Source organism: Heterodontus francisci, chromosome 38 (assembly GCF_036365525.1).
Source record: "Heterodontus francisci isolate sHetFra1 chromosome 38, sHetFra1.hap1, whole genome shotgun sequence".
NCBI classification, from domain to species: domain Eukaryota; kingdom Metazoa; phylum Chordata; class Chondrichthyes; order Heterodontiformes; family Heterodontidae; genus Heterodontus; species Heterodontus francisci.
Genome location: NC_090408.1, coordinates 42,163,595 through 42,184,048, shown reverse-complemented (window position 1 = coordinate 42,184,048; position 20,454 = coordinate 42,163,595). Strand labels below are relative to the sequence as shown.

The window sequence follows — 20,454 nt, the reverse complement described above, 5'->3', positions numbered from 1 at the left end:
GGGATTTTAATCTACATATAGACTGGAAAAATCAGATGGGTAAAGGTACCTTAGATGAGGAGTTCATAGAATATTTTCAGGATAGTTTCTTCAAACAGCACATTCTGGAGTCAACCAGACAGCAGACTATATTACACCTGGTATTGTGCAATGAGATAGGATTAATTAATGATCTCATAGTGAAGGCACTCCTAGGTAGCAGCGATCATAATGTGATTGAATTTTACATTCAGTTTCAGGGAGAGAAGAGTGGGTCTAAGACTAGTATTTCAAACTTAAATAAGAGCATTTAATTAGGGCATGAAAGCAGAGCTAGCTAAAGTGAACTGGTAAATTAGGTTAAGTGATAGGTCAATAGGGATGCAGTGGCACACATTTAAGGGGATATTTCAGAATACACAAAGAACAAAGAACAGTACAGCACAGGAACAGGCCATTCGGCCCTCCAAGCCTGCGCTGATCTTGATGCCTGCCTAAACTAACACCTTCTGCACTTACGGGGCCCATATCCCTCTATTCCCTTCCTATTCATACATTTGTCAAGATGTCTCTTAAACGTCGCTATCGTATCTGCTTCCACTGCCTCCCCTGGCAGCAAGTTCCAGGCACTCACCACCCTCTGTGTAAAATACTTGCCTCACACATCCCCTGTAAACTTTGCCCCTCGCACCTTAAACCTATGTCCCCTAGTAACTGACTCTTCCACCCTGGGAAAAAGCTTCTGACTATCCACTCTGTCCATGCCGCTCATAACTTTGTAAACCTCTATCATGTCGCCCCTCCACCTCCGTCGTTCCAGTGAAAACAATCCGAGTTTTTCCAACCTCTCCTCATAGCTAATGCCCTCCAGCCCAGGCAACATCCTGGTAAACCTCCTCTGTACCCTCTCCAAAGCCTCCACGTCCTTCTGGTAGTGTAGCGACCAGAATTGCACGCAATATTCTAAGTGTGGCCTAACTAAGGTTCTGTACAGCTGCAACATGACTTGCCAATTTTTATACTCTATGCCCCGGCCGATGAAGGCAAGCATGCCGTATGCCTTCTTGACTACCTTATCCACCTGCGTTGCCACTTTCAGTGACCTATGGACCTGTACGCCCAGATCTCTCTGCCTGTCAATACTCCTAAGGGTTCTGCCATTTACTGTATACTTCCCACCTGCATTAGACCTTCCAAAATGCATTACCTCACATTTGTCCGGATTAAACTCCATCTGCCATTTCTCCGCCCAAGTCTCCAACCGATCTATATCCTGCTGTATCCTCTGACAATCCTCATCATTATCCGCAACTCCACCAATCTTTGTGTCGTCTGCAAATTTACTAATCAGACCAGCTACATTTTCCTCCAAATCATTTATATATACTACAAACAGCAAAGGTCCCAGCACTGATCCCTGCGGAACACCACTAGTCACATCCCTCCATTCAGAAAAACACCCATCCACTGTTACCCTCTGTCTTCTGTGACTGAGCCAGTTCTGTATCCACCTTGCCATCTCACCTCTGATCCCGTGTGACTTCACCTTTTGCACCAGTCTGCCATGCGGGACCTTGTCAAAGGCTTTACTAAAGTCCATATAGACAACATCTACCGCCCTTCCCTCATCAATCATCTTCGTCACTTCCTCAAAAAACTCAATCAAATTAGTAAGACACGACCTCCCCTTCACAAAACCATGCTGTCTCTCGCTAATAAGTTCGTTTGTTTCCAAATGGGAGTAAATCCTGTCCCGAAGAATCCTCTCTAATAGTTTCCCTACCACTGACGTAAGGCTCACCGGCCTATAATTTCCTGGATTATCCTTACCACCCTTCTTAAACAAAGGAACAACATTGGCTATTCTCCAGTCCTCTGGGACCTCACCTGTAGCCAATGAAATACATTCCAACGAGAAAGAAAAATTCCAAGGGGAGGACCCACCATCCGTGGTGAACTAAAAAAGTTAAAGATAGTATCAAACTTAAAGAAAAAGCATATAATTGTGCAAAGATGGGTGGCAGGTCAGAAGATAGGACAGAATATTTAAAAAAACAAAGAATGACTAAAAGATTAATGAGGGAAAAATTAGAGTCTGAGGAAAAGCTAGCTAGAAATATTAAAACAGATAGTAAGAGTTTCTATAGATACTTCAAAAAAGAGTTAACAAAGGGTGTGTAGGTCCTATAGAAAGTGAGTCAGGGGAATTAATAATGGAAAATAAGGAGATGGCAGATGAATTGAACAGGCATTTTGCATCATTCTTCATTATAGAGGATACAATTAACATCCCGGAAATATCTGCAAATCAGGAAATGGGAGGGAGGGAGGAACTCAAGAAAATTACAATCACCAGGGAAATGGTACTGAGCAAATTGTTGGAGTTGCGGGTTGACAAGTCCTCGGGTCCTGATGGACTTCATCCTAGGGTCCTAAAAGAAGTGGCTAGTGAGATAGTTGATGCGTTGGTTTTAATTTTCCAAAATTCCCTAGATTCAGGGAAGGTTCCATTAGATTGGAAAATAGCGAATGTCACTCCTTTATTCAAAAAGGGAGGGAGACAGAAAGCAGGAAACTACAGGCCAGTTAGCTTAACATCTGTCATAGGGAAAATGTTAGAAGCTATTATTAAAGATGTTACAGCAGGGCACTTAGAAAAATTCAAGGTTATCAGGCAGTGTCAATGCGGTTTTGTGAAAGCGAAATCGTGTTTAACCAATTTATTGGAGTTTTTTGAAGAAGTAATGCACTGTGGATAAAGGGGAACTGGTGGATGTATTGTACTTAGATTTCCAGAAGGCATTTGATAAGGTGCCACATCAAAGGTTATTGCAGAAAATAAAAGTTCATGTGTAGGGGGAGGGGTAACATATTGGCATGGATAGAAGATTGGCTAGCTAACAGGAAACAGAGAGTAGGCATAAATGGGTCATTTTCTGGTTGGCAAGATGTAACGAGTGGTGTGCCACAGAGATCAATGCCTCAACTTTTTACAATTTATATAAATGACTTGGATGAAGGGAACAAAGGTATGATTGCTAAATTTGCTAATGACACAATGATAGGTAGGAAAGGAAGTTGTGAAGAGGACATAAGGAGGCTACAAAGGGATATAGATAGGTTAAGTGAGTGGGCAATGATCTGGCAAATGGAGTATAATGTGGGAAAATGTGAAATTGTCCATTTTGTCAGGAAGAATAAAAAAGAAACATATTATCTAAATGGTGAGAGATTGCAGAGCTCTGAGATGCAGGGGGATCTTGGTGTCCTAGTGCATGAATCACAGAAGGTTAGTATGCCGGTACAGCAAGTAATTAGGAAAGCTGATAGAATGTTATTGTTTATTGCAAGGGGAATTGAATACAAAAGTAGGGAGGTTGTGCTTCACAGGGCATTGGTGAGACCACATCTGGAGTACTGTGTACAGTATTGGTCTCCTTATTTAAGGAAGGATATAAATGCATTGGAAGCAGTTCAGAGAAGATTTACTAGATGAATACCTGGAATGGGTGGGTTATCTTATGAGGAAAGGTTGGACAGGTTAGGCTTGTATCCGCTGGAGTTTAGAAGAGTAAGAGGTGACTTGATTGAAACATATAAGATTCTGAGGGGTCTTGACAGGGTGGATGTGGAAAGGATGTTTCCTCTTGTGGGAGAATCTAGAACTAGGGGTCACTGTTTAAAAATAAGGGGTTACCCATTTAAGACCGAGATGAGGAGAAATTTTTTCTCTGAGGGTCGTGAGTCTTTGGAACTCTCTTCCTCAAAAGGCGGTGGAAGCAGAGTCTTGGAATATTTTTAAGGCAGAGATAGATAGATTCTTGATAAGCAAGGGGGTGAAAGGTTATCGGGCGTAGGCGGGAATGTGGTGTTGAGGTTACAATCAGATCCACCATGACCTTATTGAATGGCGGAGCAGTTTTGAGGGGCTGAATGGCCTACTCCTGCTCCTAATTCGTATGTTTGTATGGTGGTATTCATCTCCGGGAGATCATGAGGATTATTTCTGGAACATTGAGACCAACCCAGCTCGAGTGGCTTCCTGTGCTAGCACACATTGAATGAATCCTTGTCCGCAGGGAAAACATTCTCCTCAAAGAACACACTTCATTAGCTGACAGCTAATGAAGCACTCCCAATGATACAGACCTCAAATAAATATCCACGCACACTCATCTGAAATCTTGTAGCCCCTACTGAAACACACTCCACACCCAACAAACCAAAGACAGCCCACCGCTCATTGGAGCTCCTCCTGGTCGACTGCTAACATCACCACCCGCAACCTGGTAACTGACCCGAGTGGTGAAGTTCAAGGTTTCAATCTCCCATGGAAAATCTGGTCAACCCTCAACCACTTGAGGATGGACCAGGGAAGATGTGGCCACTTGCTCCACAGTGGAACATGAGGACCAACTCAAATTGGGACTGTGGCCATCCAGGTCAGACCATTGACCACATATTGAACTCATGCCCTGAGAGAACCATTCCTGATGGCATCACAACCACTCACACTGCATCAGCTGAAGCTGTTGAATGGATTGTTAATCTTGATATCGAACTATAACTGCTTCCGCAGACATACATACATTATAAGTATATTATTATATATATATATACACATAATCTCCCTGTACCCCTCGATCTCTCACGCTCCTCAATCCCTTTCTCTTTGTTGTAAAGATTTCCTCCTGTCAATATTTCTAGTTTTTTTGAATGGCTTTTCAATTTCAGCAGAAAAACTGATCACAGGGAGAGACCATGATGTACTGATGATGTTGCCACAACAACATTCATTTATTTAGCACTTTTAATGTGGTAAAACATCCCAAGGTGCTTCATAGGAGCAACAAGAAGCTTGACACCTTCCAGGACAAAGCAACCCGCTTGACTGGCGCCCCATCCACCACCTTCAGCATTCACTCCCTCCACCACCGACGCACAGTGGCAGCAGTGTGTCCCATATACAAGATGCACTACAACAACGCACCAAGACTCCTTAGACAGCACCTTCCAAACCCGCCACCTCTACCACCTCGAAGGACAAGGGCAGCAGATGCATGGGAACACCACCACCTGCAAGTTCCCCTCCAAGTCACACACCATCCTGACATGGAACTATATTGCCGTTCCTTCACTGTCACTGGGTCAAAATCCTGGAACTCTCTCCCTAACAGCACTGTGGGTGTACCTACCCCACATGGACTGCAGCGGTTCAAGAAGGCCCATTTTCTCAACTGCAATTGAGGATAGCAATAAATGCTAGTGATGCCCACATCCCAAGAATGAACATTTAAAAATAAATTCTCCCCACCCCCCCATCCTGAAAAACAATTATTTTTTATGGGCAACACCAGCAGGGCAGGATTTATTGGCCATCCTGAGGGCATTACAGGAAGAAAAGGAAAGGGCTTGCATTAATATAGCACCTTTCAGGATGTCCCAAAGCACTTTACAGCCAATTAAGTACTTTTGAAGTGTAGTCACTGTTGTAATGTAGGAAAGGCAGCAGCCAATTTGCTCACAGCAAGCTCCCACAAACAGCAATGTGATAATGACCCCAGATAGTCTGTTTTTGTGATGTTGATTGAGGGATAAATATCGGCCAGGACACCGGGGAAACTCCCCTGCTCTTCTTCCAATAATACCACGGGATCTTTTATGTCCACCTGAGAGGGCAGACGAGGTCTCGGTTTAATGTCTCATTTGACGGCCCCTCTGACAATGCAGCACCCCCTCAGCCTGGACTTTGTACTCAGTCCTGGAGTGGGGTCAGCCACATGGGGCTGGAGTCACAAGTGGGCCTGACCGAGTAAAGGTGACAGGCTCCTTTCGCCCCTAAAGGACATAAATATTATGTCTGAAAAGCAAGGCAGCTTCCATAGAGAGAAAGGACTCCTCGTTACCTCTTAAGATAGCTGACGTGTTGGAAAACTGCCTCTCCTGTTGGCTTCCCCCAGTCAACGCGGGAAAGAGGGGCAGAGCACCGAGGGCCTTGCTGAGGATCCGTGGGCCGAGGCTGAGAATCCGCACCTTGACATCACGATAGCAGTGGTTTATCATCCGTAGGTGGACATTGACTTTGGTTTTAATCTTGATTAAACATTTAACCATGGCTCCCCGTCAAACACAATTATTAAAAGTAAAAAATCTATCCAAATGGTGCGTCTTGAAAGCTCTGCTTGTAAAGCTCTTTGATTACATGCTGGACAAGCACTGGGCAGACGAGAGCAGCTGGAATGTAGAATCTCTAGTCCGCCAGCAATAAGGAGACATAAATGGCCAGTGAATCTGTGACATCAGTTCCCCTGTGCTATTTGCAAATGTGCTATTTATATCAATGCTGCCGTAACGATTTATAAATGATTCTTGTGCAGGTTATCAGGTTTCAGCAGATAAAGCCCACAAACCTGCACGCCCAGATTCTCCTCATATCCTTCTCTGATCCTCAAATAATTCTTTAACAATGTGCCTGTCTTATTAAAATCACAATTTCACTGAGGATAAGACAGCACAGCTCAATGGTGTTGCACAGATTAGTAACCCAGGGACAGATCATGCTATTCTTCCCTCTCTGATTACCCCCACCCACCTCCCGCCTCCCCCCCACCCCCCCCCCCCCACAGTCGTGCCTCATCAACACCCACATATACTCCTTGATTTCAGCTGTCCCAACAAATGGTGCTAAGATTCTATTTTAAAATCCGCGTCCATATTTTCAAACGCCTTCACTACCTCATCCCTTCCCTATCTCTGCAATCTCCTCCAGCCTCCATAACTCTCCAAGATCTTCTGCGCTCATCCAATTCTGGCCGCTTGAGCATCCTCAAACTAAACGACTTCACCATTGTGGGCTGTGACTCAGTGGGTAGCACACTTGCCTCTGAGTCAGGGTTTAAGTCCCACTCCAGAATAAAGGACAGAAATGGAAATTTTAAATTAATTTACTGCACAAGCTTGACCACATTAAATGTCACGTTAGGAACTGTGGACGGTGCTGAGAGCAGAATTTCCTATTATCAATAAACTCGCCGAACTATTAAACTAAACAATGCTACCGGGAGGGAACAGAGGTCGTGCAGGCAAAGACATTAATATTTGGATTTATGAGGAACAGACCTTGCAGACTGAGGTAAGATGAGGCCTAGTGTTCCATCAACAAATTCTACAAAATCTTTATCTGGAAGGTTGACTACAAGGGGCTTCACATGAAGGAAAATTACTGAAAGAAAGCGAAAGAAAGATGGGCAACTTTCTGGGTGGTTTCAACAAAGATCTTGGAATATGATTGGGCATTGTACAGTATGGCCCTGTCAGTATAGTAATCCAAATCCATCCCATGAAAAGGGGTATAAAAGATTGAAAACATCGGAGATCTTTAGTGCTGTCAAGAGGAGGGATCCTGGCTGAACATCGGAAATAGAATCTGCAATCAACAGGAGCTGGCCACTTCAGATGATTTTATGACTGATTACTGGTAACATATTTGAGCATTTGGATGCTAGATGTTGTTGAAGCATTTATCGACTGGGAGTAGAGTAACAAAGCAGTTTTTAAAATTGTTTTCTTTGCTTTCTCAACCTGTTAAATCTGTATTCATTTTCTGTAATCATTTTAAATCTGTAATCGTGGGTACAAATAAACTTAGCCCATTAAAAGCATAACAATCTTTTGAGTGAGTCATCAATTTTTTCTCTTGGAATTCGTGGGTCAAAACAAACTATAAAGCTGAGTGCGTGTTTTAAAACAAAAAGGCTTACAAGGACTTGAGCACAAAAATCAAGTCCAGTACTGAGAGAATGCTACACTGTTAGAGGTGCTATCTTTTGAATGAGAGGTGGAACTGATCCGACTGCTTTCTCAGGTGGATGTAAAAGATCGCATGGCACTATTTTGAAGAAGAGCAGGGGAGTTATCCCCAGTGTCCTGGCCAATATTTATCCTTCAATATCCCAAAAAAGGACTACCTGATCATTATCACATTGTTGGAGCTGTTTCCTACAACAGTGATTACATTTCAGAAAAAGTACTTCATTGGCTGTAAAGCGCTTTTGAGATGTCCAGTGGTCGTGAAAGGCAATATAAAATCGCAGAATCACAGAATTGTTACAGCGCAGAAGGTGGCCATTCAGCCCATCGTGTCCATACCAGCTCTCCGAATGAGCAGTTCACCTAATGCCATTCCCCCGCCTTCTCCCCATAACCCTGCACATTCTTTTCAGATAACCGTCGAATTCCTTTTTGAATACCTCGATTGAACCTGCCTCTATCACTCTCTCAGGCATTGCATTCCAGACCTTAACCACATGCTGCTTGATAAAGTTTTTCCTCATGTCGCTTTTGCTTATTTTGCCATTCACTTTAAATCTGTGGCCTCTCGTTCTCAGTCGTAGAGCTTGGATTAGTACTTGGAACTATGATGTTGTTGCTATTAGAGACTTGGTTGAGGGAAGGACAGGATTGGCAGCTAAATGTTCCAGGATTTAGAAGCTTCAGGCGGGATAGAGGGGGATGTAAAAGGGGTGGGGGAGTTGCATTACTGGTTAAGGAGAATATCACAGCTGTACTGCGGGAGGACACCTCAGAGGGGTCATGCAGCGAGGCAATATGGGTGGAGCTCAGGAATAGGAAGGGTGCAGTCACGATGTTGGGGGTTTTCTACAGACCTCCCAACAGCCTGCGGGAGGTAGAGAAGCAGATATGTAGACAGATTTTGGAAAGATGTAAAGGTAACAGGGTTGTAGTGGTGGGTGATTTTAACTTCCTCAATATTGACTGGGACTCACTTAGTGCTATGGGCTTGGATGGGGCAGAATTTGTAAGGAGCATCCAGGAGGGCTTCTTGAAACAATATGTAGATAGTCCAACTAGGGATGGGGCCGTACTGGACCTGGTACTGGGGAATGAGCCCGGCCAGGTGGTCGAAGTTTCAGTAGGGGAGCATTTCGGGAACAGTGACCATAATTCCATAAGTTTTAAGGTGCTTGTGGATAAGGATAAGAGTAGTCCTCGGGTGAAGGTGCTAAATTGGGGGAAGGCTAATTATAACAATATTAGGCAGGAATTGAAGAATTTAGATTGGGGGCGGCTGTTTGAGGGTAAATCAACATCTTACATGTGGGAGTCTTTCAAACGTCAGTTGACTAGAATCCAGGACCGGCATGTTCCTGTGAGGAAGAAGGATAAGTTAGGCAAGTTTCGGGAACCTTGGATAACGCGGGATATTGTGAGCCTAGTCAAAAAGAAAAAGGAAGCATTCGTAAGGGTTGGAAGGCTGGGAACAGACGAATCCCTTGAGGAATATAAAGACATTAGGAAGGAACTTAAGCAAGGAGTCAGGAAGGCTAAAAGGGGTTATGAGAAGTCATTGGCAAACAGGATTAAGGAAAATCCCAAGGCTTTTTATACGTATATAAAGAGCAAGAGGATAACTAGGGAAAGGGTTGGCCCACTCAAGGACAGAGAAGGGAATCTATGTGTGGAGCCAGAGGAAATGGGCGAGATACTAAATGAGTACTTTGCATCAGTATTCACCAAAGAGAAGGACTTGGTGGATGATGAGTCTAGGGAAGGGAGAGCAGATAGTCTCAGTCATCTCATTATTAAAAAGGAGGAGGTGTTGGGTGTCTTGCAAAGCATTAAGGTAGATAAGTCCCCAGGGCCTGATGGGATCTACCCCAGAATACTGAGGAAGGCAAGGGAAGAAATTGCTGGGGCCTTGACAGAAATCTTTGCATCCTCATTGACTACAGGTGAGGTCCCAGAGGACTGGAGAATAGCCAATGTTGTTCCTTTGTTTAAGAAGGGTAGCAAGGATAAGGTAGTCAAGAAGGCATATGGCATGCTTGCCTTCATCAGTCGGGGCATAGAGTATAAAAATTGGCAAGTCATGCTGCAGCTGTACAGAACTTTAGTTAGGCCACACTTAGAATATTGCGTGCAATTCTGGTCGCCACACTACCAGAAGGACGTGGAGGCTTTGGAGAGGGTACAGAAGAGGATGTTGCCTGGTCTGGAGGGCATTAGATATGAGGAGAGGTTGGAAAAACTCGGATTGTTTTCACTTCAACGACGGAGGTGGAGGGGCGACATGATAGAGGTTTACAAAGTTATGAGCGGCAAGGACAGAGTGGATAGTCAGAAGCTTTTTCCCAGGGTGGAAGAGTCAGTTACTAGGGGACATAGGTTTAAGGTGCGAGGGGCAAAGTTTAGAGGGGATGTGCGAGGCAAGTTCTTTACACAGAGGGTGCTGAGTGCCTGGAACTTGCTGCCGGGGAAGGTGATGGAAGCAGGTACGATAGCGATGTTTAAGAGGCATCTTGACAAATACATGAATAGGATGGGAATAGAGGGATATGGTCCCCGGAAGTGCAGAAGGTTTTAGTTTAGGCAGGCATCAAGATCGGCGCAGGCTTGGAGGGCCGAATGGCCTGTTCCTGTGCTGTACTGTTCTTTGTTCTTCTTTGTTTCACGAGTGGGAACAGTTTCTCTCTATCTACTCTGTCCAGACACCTCATGATTTTGAATACCTCTATCAAATCACCTCTCCGCCTTCTCTTCTCCAAGGAAAACAGTCCTAACTTCTCCAAACTATCTTCATAACTGAAGTTCCTCATCCCTAAAATCATTCTTGAGAATCTTTTCTGTAATCTCTCCAATGCCTTCATATCTTTCCTAAAGTGCAGCACCCAGAACCGGACACAATACTCCAGTTGAAGCCGAACCAGTGTTTTATACAAGTTCAACGTAACCTCCTTGCTCCTATTAATTAAGGCCAGGAAACTGTGCTTTTATTAACCGCTGTCTCAACCTGATAAATGCAAGTATTTTTCTAACCATTGTTAGCTGTGCCTTCAGCTGCCTGGGCCCTAAATTCTGGAATTCCCTCCCTAAACCTCTCCATCTCTCCCTCTCCTCCATAAAATCTACCTTTTTGAACAAGCTTTTGGTCACCTGTCTTACTATCTCCTTATGTGGCTCCATATCAAATCTTGTTTGATAATTGCTCCTGCGAAGCATCTTGGGATATTTTACTACGTTAAAGATGCTATATGAATACAAGTTGTTGTTGTAAGATTCTCATGACTGTCCAATCCAGCACCGTTGTGTTTTACCTCCTCTCTCCTCACTGCCCAAGGCCCCAAACACTCCTTCTAGATGAAACAGCGATTTACGTCTGTCTTTCAATTTAGTATCATGTATTCACTGCTCACAATGGGCTCTGCTCCACAGTGGGGAGACCAAATGCAGATTGGTGATCACTTTGCAGAATACCTCCATTCAGGTCGCAAGCGTAACCCCAAGTTTCCAGTCGCAGATCATTTTAATTCTCCACCGTGCTCCCACTCTGACCTCTCTGTCCTCGGCCTGCTGCACGGTTCCAATGAAACTCAACATAAGCTCGAGGAACAGCACCTCATCTTTCGATTAGGCGCTTTACAGTCCTCTGGACTCAGTGAATTGCAATAATTTCAGACTATAACCTCTGCCTCCATTTTGTTCCTTTTCTTAGCAGGTTTTGTTTTAATTTATTTCTCTCTTGGTTTTGCTTTTAGATGACAGCTGTTCATCATTCTGCCATTCATAGCTCCTCTAGATATTATTTCTTTACTGGTCCCATTACCACTCCCTTTGGCCCTGCACCACCAACTCTTTAGTCATTTAAACTCTCCTGTCTTCTACCCTATCACAGACCTTTCGTTTTGTTCGCTTTCCCACCCTCCCCCCTTTCACTTGCTTAAAACATATTACATTTCTAACTTTACCCAGTTCTGATGAAAGGTCATCAATCTGAAACGTTAACTCCGTTTCTCTCTCCACAGATGCAGCCTGACCTGCTGAGTATTTCCAGCATTTTCTGTTTTTATCACAGTTGTGTTTATCGAATTAATCACAAGTGTATCCGTGTCCAGGTTGGAATGTTCCATTTACCAACTCGTCAAGGATGAGGCAAGAGCCAAACTTGTACTACCTATACTGCTGTATCGATTTCCCCTTGCCCCATGCCTGATTCCTCATCAGTCTCTCTCCGTCTTTGCCTTTCAGCTATTCCTCATCAGCTGGTAAAATCCCTGTCTGTACAAGAGAGGTATTTAAATTCTCTTTCAGATTCAATTCCTGGGATTAACATTCATAGAGCAGGTCTCGGTGAAGTGAGGCCAGTCTAGTGGGAGCAATTTGCTAACAGTTCTTATTAATAAAACAGCAAAATCTCAGCATTCTGCTCACAGTATGGTTTTTGTTTGTAAAATATTTGAGAGATTTTTATTTTACAGAGAAACCCAGTGAAGGATAAAGAACCAGCACTGGCACAATGGGCTGAATGGCTCCTGTCTATGCTGTATCATTTTATGATTCTTTGGAAGTCTTGTTACTGTTGCAATGTAGGAAATGCAGAGGTCAATTTGCACACAGTACAATCCCACATACAGTAATAAGTTAAATGACCAGATTACCTGTTTTAGTGATGTTAACAGGAATAAATACTACCCACGACACCGGGGAGAACTCCCTTCTCTTCCTCAGAGGAGCAGCGTGGGAGCTTTTACACCCACCTGAGGGGGCAGTGGGAGCCTTGGTTTAGCTTCTCATCTGAAAAGCAGCACCTCTGGTAGTGCAGCACTCCCTCAGTACAGCACTGGGAGCCTCAGACTAGATTTTATGAACTCACAAGAGTGCTACCAACTGAGCCACAGCTGATGCATAATAGGATAATTGCTATAGTAATGTAGGTACATCCAGCAGCCAGTTTTGGCTCAGCAAGATCCCACAAATGGCAGTGAGATAAATAATTTAAGCATCTAGTTTAATGAGGCTGGCAAGAAAGTTGTTTTTTCACATTCAGCAACATTCTCTGACACAGCACAGGTGGAGTTTAACTGTGTTACGGTAAGATTAAATTGATGTGTAGGGTTACAGATCACGCCTGTATTTGTGCTCTTCATGTTAAGGAGTGTTTTGCTTGTAATAAACTGGAGAAGCAGCTGTTAAATGGTCTGTGAATGTGATTTTAAATAGATTCTGCTGAGTGACACTGACATGTGCAGCACAGCCTGACTGCGAACAGTCTCAATAATGCCGGTGCTATTGACTCTGTAGCTGTGAGCATTCGTTGGCAGCCCCCACAGGGTGCTTGGACTGATCCTTTTAGCCAATCGCTTGGGAACCGTGAGTTTGTAAATACAGTTTCGTGCCAATGCTGTTGCATATCAGGGTGCACTCGCTGGACAGTCTGACAATGGAGTGGTACTCAGTGGAGGTGTCAGCTGTTGCTCAGTGGCATAGCTCTCTGCACTCTGAGTCAGAAGCTCATGCGTGTAAGTCCCACTCCTGAGATCTGAGCACTATATCCATCCTGACACTCTGGGATCAATGCCAGTTTCGGTGAGTCTTCACTCTAAAGCTTACTGTCAAACTGTGGAGGTGACTTAGGAATCTGACGTAATATTATTCCATCACCATCCACATTCAAGTTGATGGATCACAGAATGGATTTAAAGATCTGGAGGAATCAAATTTCTGTGAGTTATAGCAGCGGAATACAAGCACAAATGATCTGGGGAGTTTTAAACGTAGGTGACTTAGCCCAAAACTACTTACGTTCATGTTTTCCGCTGGTTCAAGAGTCAACTTGCCTGAAGTAGACCTGCCTACAAAACCAGGCCACGACCCTAGGTTGCCATGGTGAGTTTCCACCAACGGCACCTGTCTGGCGGGTTCATCACATCGCGCCCAAAACTTTGGATGCACAGACGGCTGTGGTCACATGACTCCAGCACTAATCACTTGTACCCTGCCTTGATCAGCGGTGAATTGAAACCTCACCCCTGTCTGTTGCTCATTCTGATAATACAATTACTTTAAATTCAGTTTAAATGAGTTCAAAATTCAGCCAATTGACCTCCTCTTGGAACATCAGAGCTACGGTCAGCAGTCAATTGAAACCAGTGATTGGCCTGTTTCTTTAGCTGCAGCAGTCATTTGAACACATTTTCATTTTAAATTAATTTAAATCTGTTATCTTGAAGCTCCATTGACCATGTTTGTCAATAACCGATTACAATTGCTTGCCTGATGGCCCTCGATGGTGGATTTCATGTCTGGATTTATGCAAATGAGTTTGAGTGGCATTTTGGCAGAACTTCACCTCAGTAAAACCTGGTGAGATTTCCCCAATCGCACTCTGGCCCCGCCCATAACAGCACAGCCTCCTGGCCCAAAGGGGAGACGGTAGTGTAGTGGCTAATATCACTAGACTAATAATCCAGAGGCCCAGGATAATTCCCTGTGGACACGGGTTCAAATCCCATCACGGCAGCTGGTGGAATTCAAATTCAATAATTAACAAAAATCTGTAATTGAAAGCTAGTCTCAGTAATGGTGCCATGAATCGATTGTCATAAAAACCCATCTGGTTCACTGATGTCCTTTAGGGAAGGAAATCTGCCGTCCTTACCTGGTCTGGCCTACATGATTCCAGACCCACAGCAATGTGGTTGACTCTTAACTGCCCTCTGAAATGGCCTTGCAAGCCACTCAGTTGTCAAGGGCAATTAGGGATGGGCAACAAATGCTGGCCTTGTCAGTGACGCCCACATCCCATGAAAGGATTTAAAAAAAAGCTCTGACCAGAGAAGTCCAGACCTCTGACCTAATCCGTTCATCCAGGGACTTGTCACTCACTGTGACCTGGTCCAAACCTGTTGCATTCAGACGGACCTTACCTTCCATGATGGAGATATGCACTGCTCTCCTGCGAGTCCTGGGCACACTGCTCAATCTTGACCCATGAGAAATGGAGGGGCAACTGCGACTGGGGACCAGACCTGACCTGTGGAGGGGGAGACAGAAGCCCAGTTTGAAGGGGTTTTATTACGATTAGTTTTTGAATGTAAGTTGACAACACCACCTGGCGCATTCGAACACTTATACACCAACAGATTGGGAGCAGGTCCGTAAAGGAAGGCTTTGTGGCTGCCAATCTCTCCGCCACAATCAGCCCATTGAAGACAGGCAGTGAGCAGAGATTAAATGCAGCAAACGCCAAACCGGAGGATTCTCATGTTGCTCCCGACAGGCTGTTACCACATCAGCACTGTCAGAAAAAGTATAACAACAGGAAGAGGCCATTCAACCCCTCAATCCTGTTTCCATGAGATCATGGCTGATCTGTATCTGCTTCTCAATGACTGTACAGCATAGCCCTTGAAGCAAAGGCACCTTTTATATACCTGCACTGTTACTGGGTCATCGCATTTCACTGTGCTGTCCTGCTAATACATTCGGACGAGAGCAGAAGCCAATGGATGCAATCAAACACAGGGGTGATGGGTGAATGGGACTTGGTGCAAGCGAGGATATGGACAGCAGAGTTTTGGATAAGCTCACGTTTATGGAGGGTTGAAGGTGGAAGGCTGACCAGGAGAGCATTGCAATACTCGAATCTAGAGATGACCAAAGCTGTACAATTGAAAGCACCATTATGGGCTCCACTTCCACTAGGATATCATCCGAGCACCTACATCATACATGGGGACCTCAGGAGGGATCTGTCAGGTGACCTCATCCTGATTCTCCCACCTCCTGGTCTGGTGTCATTACGGGGTTAGAAGGACAGAAGAACAAACGCTACAAGTTGCCCGTCCTCACTCCTGCTAGAATTTCTCATCTGGCAAGAAAAGGGGCAGAGATCTGACAGAGCTGGGTCCCACTCCAAATTTGAGCCTCCAATCCTGGGAAATTCAGTCCCTCTGATGGAGGTCTAGTGTTTTGGTTGTAGCACTGGATTCTCAGTGCTGGGGAGTGGGTGGGAAAGTGGAGGTGAGGCAGAAGATCAGCCATGATCGTACTGAATGATGGAGCAGTATTGAATGAGGGGATGAATGGCCTACTCCTGCTCCTATGTATTTTCTTATGTTCAGCAGCAGGTGGTGCTGTGGTGGGCTTTGGCCAGTCATGGCATAATCTTACCACGTCCTCCAGATGTCGCTGGTGGTGCCGAGCTCCCTGGGGATGTCATGTTGTGGCAACCTACATTGGTGCATGGCTGAGGGGTTTGAAGCTTTGTTTCGGATCATTTGATTTAGTTGTAAGCTCTGGAATCACTGGGTGCACAGCAATCCCAGAACAATAATGTGGCAGGTCACATTTCAGATGGTGAGGAGGGCGGCTAACTCCTCCAGTATTCCCCCTGGTCACTAACACACTGAGGACTCTTCAACAGTAACAAAATATTTCACACGCTTGCTCTCTGCTCACAGCCAGGTTTTGACGTCACCTCTTGCTGAGGTTATAACCTGGTGGTTTACAAATGTAATATTAACTGTGGAAATGGTCAATGGGTAGTTACGGCAGGTAGTTATTGGGAGTTAATGGCACCTACAGTGGGTTAATGGTCATTGTGGTGGGTTAATCATGGTTAGTGTAGCCTAACAGTGGTTACTGCAGGAAATTGGTAGTTATTGGGGGTTAAGGGAACCTACAGTGAGTTAATTGTGATTACTGTGGTCTAACAATAGTTACTGCTGGCAATGGCAGCCACTGTGGGTTAACAGTAGTTACAGTAGATTAATGGTGGTTACAGTGGGTTAATGATAATTATTATGAGCTGTTGGTAGCTTCTATGGACCAGGATAATTACTACAGCCTAACAATGACTAATACAGGAAGCTGGTGAAGGAGCTTTAAGTTGGTGATGAATTGTGAGTGAGGCAATTACTGATATTTAAGTTTTAATTGACAAGGGTTAGATGTGCAGAGGAGAGATAGTAGCAAGTGGAATGTGCGAGAGATTTCAGAGCAGAAGGAGAGTGCAGAGGAGGGAGTGGGTAAAAGGAAATCACAAAGCAAAGAAAGGACACAGCAGAGAGAGGACATAGAATAAGGAGAAGATAATGGTGGGATCACTTAGCAGAAGAGGATACAGACCATCACAGAACAAAGCAAATATATCAGAGTCAGCATGGATTATATTAAAGACAAAATAGAGAATACAAAGGGCGTTCAAACGGTGTGTAGAAATGGTGATGAAAGAGCAGCTTTCCCTCCAGATTTATCTGTACAATATTCAGGCTGAGCTGAGGTAAGTGCTTCAAGTAAATGTTTAACTTGGAATCAGTGGAGTGAACATTATTACCTGTGAATTTCCGGAGGGCTCCTTTTAATCTTTGCGCTCGACTCAATCACTTCCTTTGCAACTTTCCCACTGAAAGCAGCAACAATACAGTGTCAGTGGATGGGAAATAACAGTTAGACACTAATTCCTTCTATCATTGACCTGTTACACTGGGACATAGAGATACAGATGTTCATCATTCCCTGCCATTATCCTAGGGCACAGAATGAAGAGGTATGACCTATATTTTTGCAGATGGAGATCTGTGTGAGGCTAATCAGCCATACCATAATAACTGCCTTCAATTATCTCCACGGTTAACTAAGCAGCTTCCAATGGCCATTTGTAACTAATGCCAATTAAATGTCATTTTGAAAGATGCGATGAGATTCCTCTAGTTGCAAAGCTATTAGAAGATGTCACTTTTTTGTGAATGAATTGTCCTAAACCAACTGTAAATTCTCCTTTGCCATCTGCCCTTCCATCCCTAACTCCGATTCAGAGACTGTGAGGCCTGTAGACAAAATTAAAGCCTGCAACGTTAATGCCATGGCAAAGTGACCACCAGCCTTGGCTCCAAACTAGCCAACAAACTGCCCAAATGGGAATGTCTCCTGATCATTTTGATCCACATATTCACAATGTAAGATCAAAAATATTTCTTTCTCATCTCTGTGGTGACTTTACTCTCTGGGTTTCCTTCCATTATTGTTCCTAAATGAAGTGTTAGTTTTCAGTAGCCTCTACTTACTCTGACTATTTACCTGTATCGGAACCGACTTCCTTTGAAGAACAGATTGCTGCTCGAAACTGTCCGAACCTGACTGGATTTTTCAAACCTGGTCAAGGGCAGAAAGAGCATAAAATCTTCAAATCGGTTACAGCCACTTTGCATCCTCAAAGACCCCCCAGGGAAGCCCCATCCCCCACCAATGACACCAAGCCACATAAGGAAATATTAGGACAGGTGACGAAAAGCTGGGTCAAACAGGCAGGTTTTAAGGAGCGGCTTAAAGGAGGACAGAGGTGGAGAGGTTTAGGGACGGAATTCCAGAGCTTAGGGCCCAGGCGGCTGAAGGTGCGGCCGCCAATGGTGGAGCGATGGAAATCAGGGATGCTCAAGGGCCAGAATTGGAGGAGTGCAGAGATCTTGGAGAGTTGTGGGGTTGGAGGAGATTTCAGAGATGGGGAGGGGTAAGGCTATGGAGGGATTTGAAAACAAGGAAGAGAATTTTAAAATCAAGGCATTGCCAGACCGGGAGCCAATGTAGGTTAGCGAGCACAGGGGTGATGGGTGAACCGGACTTGGTGTAAGTTAGGATATGGGCAGCAGAGTTTTGATTGAGTTCAACTTTATTAAGGGTACAAACTGGGAGGCCAGCCAGAAGAGCATTGGAATAGTCAGGTCTGGAGGTAACAAAGGAATGGATGTGGGTATCAGCAGATAATGAGCTGAGGCAGGGGCGGAGTCAGGCAATGTTATGGCGAGGGAGATGGGCGGTCTTGGTGATGGAAAAGATATGGAGTTGGAAAGTCAGCTAAGGGTCAAATAGAACACCAAGGTTGCAAACAGTCTGGTTCTGTAAATCTATAATAGCAACGTTAATGTACATTGAGAGCAATACTGATTCTATATAACCATTAGAAGGGAAGAAATATTCTGGTCATTTTCCATGGCAACATTAGAAAAACATTCTTTTTGAATATATTTATGATAAACAGTGACCAGAGATATTCACCTGTCATATAATACCCAGAAGATATTAAAACTCTCCCATCTGCTTGTGCTTCCAAGTTGTTAGCCATGGCTCAATGGGTAGCTCCCTTGCCCCTGACTCAGAAGGTTGTGGGTTCAAGTTCCACTCCAGAGAGTTGAGCACAAATTTCAGGCTGACACGGCCAGTGCAGTACTGAGGGAATGCTGTGCTATTGGCGGTGGTGTCTGTGTTTCTGCTGTGACTGAGACCACAGCCACGTCCTTCTCTGTACTCACACAACACATTTCAAAACAAAATACCCAAGCTGGCAAATAGTTTTAAAAATTTAGTGTGTTGCTGGCAGTTGCTCTTCCCTGTGCCATGATGTAAAACAAGGCAGCAATGCAGCAACTGCCTAACCTACAGGACAGTTCACTCAGAGGGTGGCTGGAGTATAAATCTCACTATTACAAGGAGTGCTTGAGGAGAACTTAACAGTTACACTACAGTGAAATCCCAGTGGGAGTGATGTCATCTTCTGTCACTTTGCAATATTATTTTGTATTTGAGTCAGGTACGTGATCCTTTGCTGAGCAGCACTGGCTCCCTATAATCTGCAACAATGAGAGTTATGCAAATCCATTTAAGCACCCGTCTATAAATAAAATAGATTCTGGAGATGCAGAACACAATCAGTGGAGCAGCATGAAATGGTGATGATTCGATAGAATCTGTTGGGCACTGTTTGAAAATTAGGGGTCGCCCTTTTAGGACAAAGATGAGGAGAATTTTTTTTCTATCAGAGGGTTGTGCGACTTTGGAATTCTCTGCCTCAGAAGGTGGTGGAGGCGGGGTCATTGAATTTTTTAAGGTGGAGGTCGATTGATTCCCTTACCTAACAAGAATCTAAGATTATCGGGGGTAGATGGGAGTGCGGAATTCGAGACAGGAACAGATCAGCCATGATCTTATAAAATGGAGGTGCAGGCTTGACGGGCTGAATGGCCCATTTCTGCTCCTAACGCGTATGGTAAACACATGAGTGAGAAAGGAATAGAAGGACATGCTGATAGGATGAGATGAAGTCAGGTGCGAGGAAACTCATTTGGAGCATGAACCTGTTGGGCTGAATGGCCTGTTTCTGTGCTGGAAATATGATGTAATAAAAGGCACTCACTTGTAAAAGGCTTGATTTTCCACTCCACACTTCCACAGGTGCTTGCAAGCTTCAGGTGTTGGTGCGAAGTATGTCAGAACAATCTTTGATTCCTGAATACGGAGAGAATATGAAAACTGCTGGTTAAAAGACCCTAAGAAGAGAATTCTAATCTTATGCATCCCCACCTGAATAATTTCACAGGACACCGTGCTGTTAGGCAGGGAGTTCCAGATGTATTTAAGGAGAAGTAAGGTAAACACGAGTGAGACAGGAATAGAAGGCTATGCTGATAGAATGAAATGAAGTAGATTGGGAGGAGACTCATGTGGAGCATAAAAACACAAAGATTAGGAGCAAGTGTAGGCCATTCAACCCCTCAGGCCTGCTCTGCCATTCAATAACATCATGGCTGATTTGATCGTGGCCTCAACACCACTTTCCTGCTTACCCCACACTGCCCCCTCCCCCGCCAATAACCCTTGACCCCCCCTTGTAGATCAAAAATC

General features: G+C 44.4%; 1 protein-coding gene across 8 annotated transcripts in view; it reads right to left on the bottom strand.

Annotated features, from left to right (window-relative positions):
* Positions 1 to 20,454, bottom strand: part of LOC137352572 (novel FERM domain containing protein) — a 267,200-nt gene that overhangs the window by 33,082 nt on the left and 213,664 nt on the right. For all 8 annotated transcript variants that reach the window (XM_068018220.1, XM_068018219.1, XM_068018221.1 and 5 more), the window contains 4 exons: positions 19,967 to 20,058; positions 17,857 to 17,931; positions 17,114 to 17,182; positions 14,703 to 14,809 (listed from right to left, as the gene is read on the bottom strand). In XM_068018220.1, the coding sequence (XP_067874321.1) occupies positions 14,703 to 14,809; positions 17,114 to 17,182; positions 17,857 to 17,931; positions 19,967 to 20,058 (343 nt within the window). The remainder of the gene's footprint in view (positions 1 to 14,702; positions 14,810 to 17,113; positions 17,183 to 17,856; positions 17,932 to 19,966; positions 20,059 to 20,454) is intronic.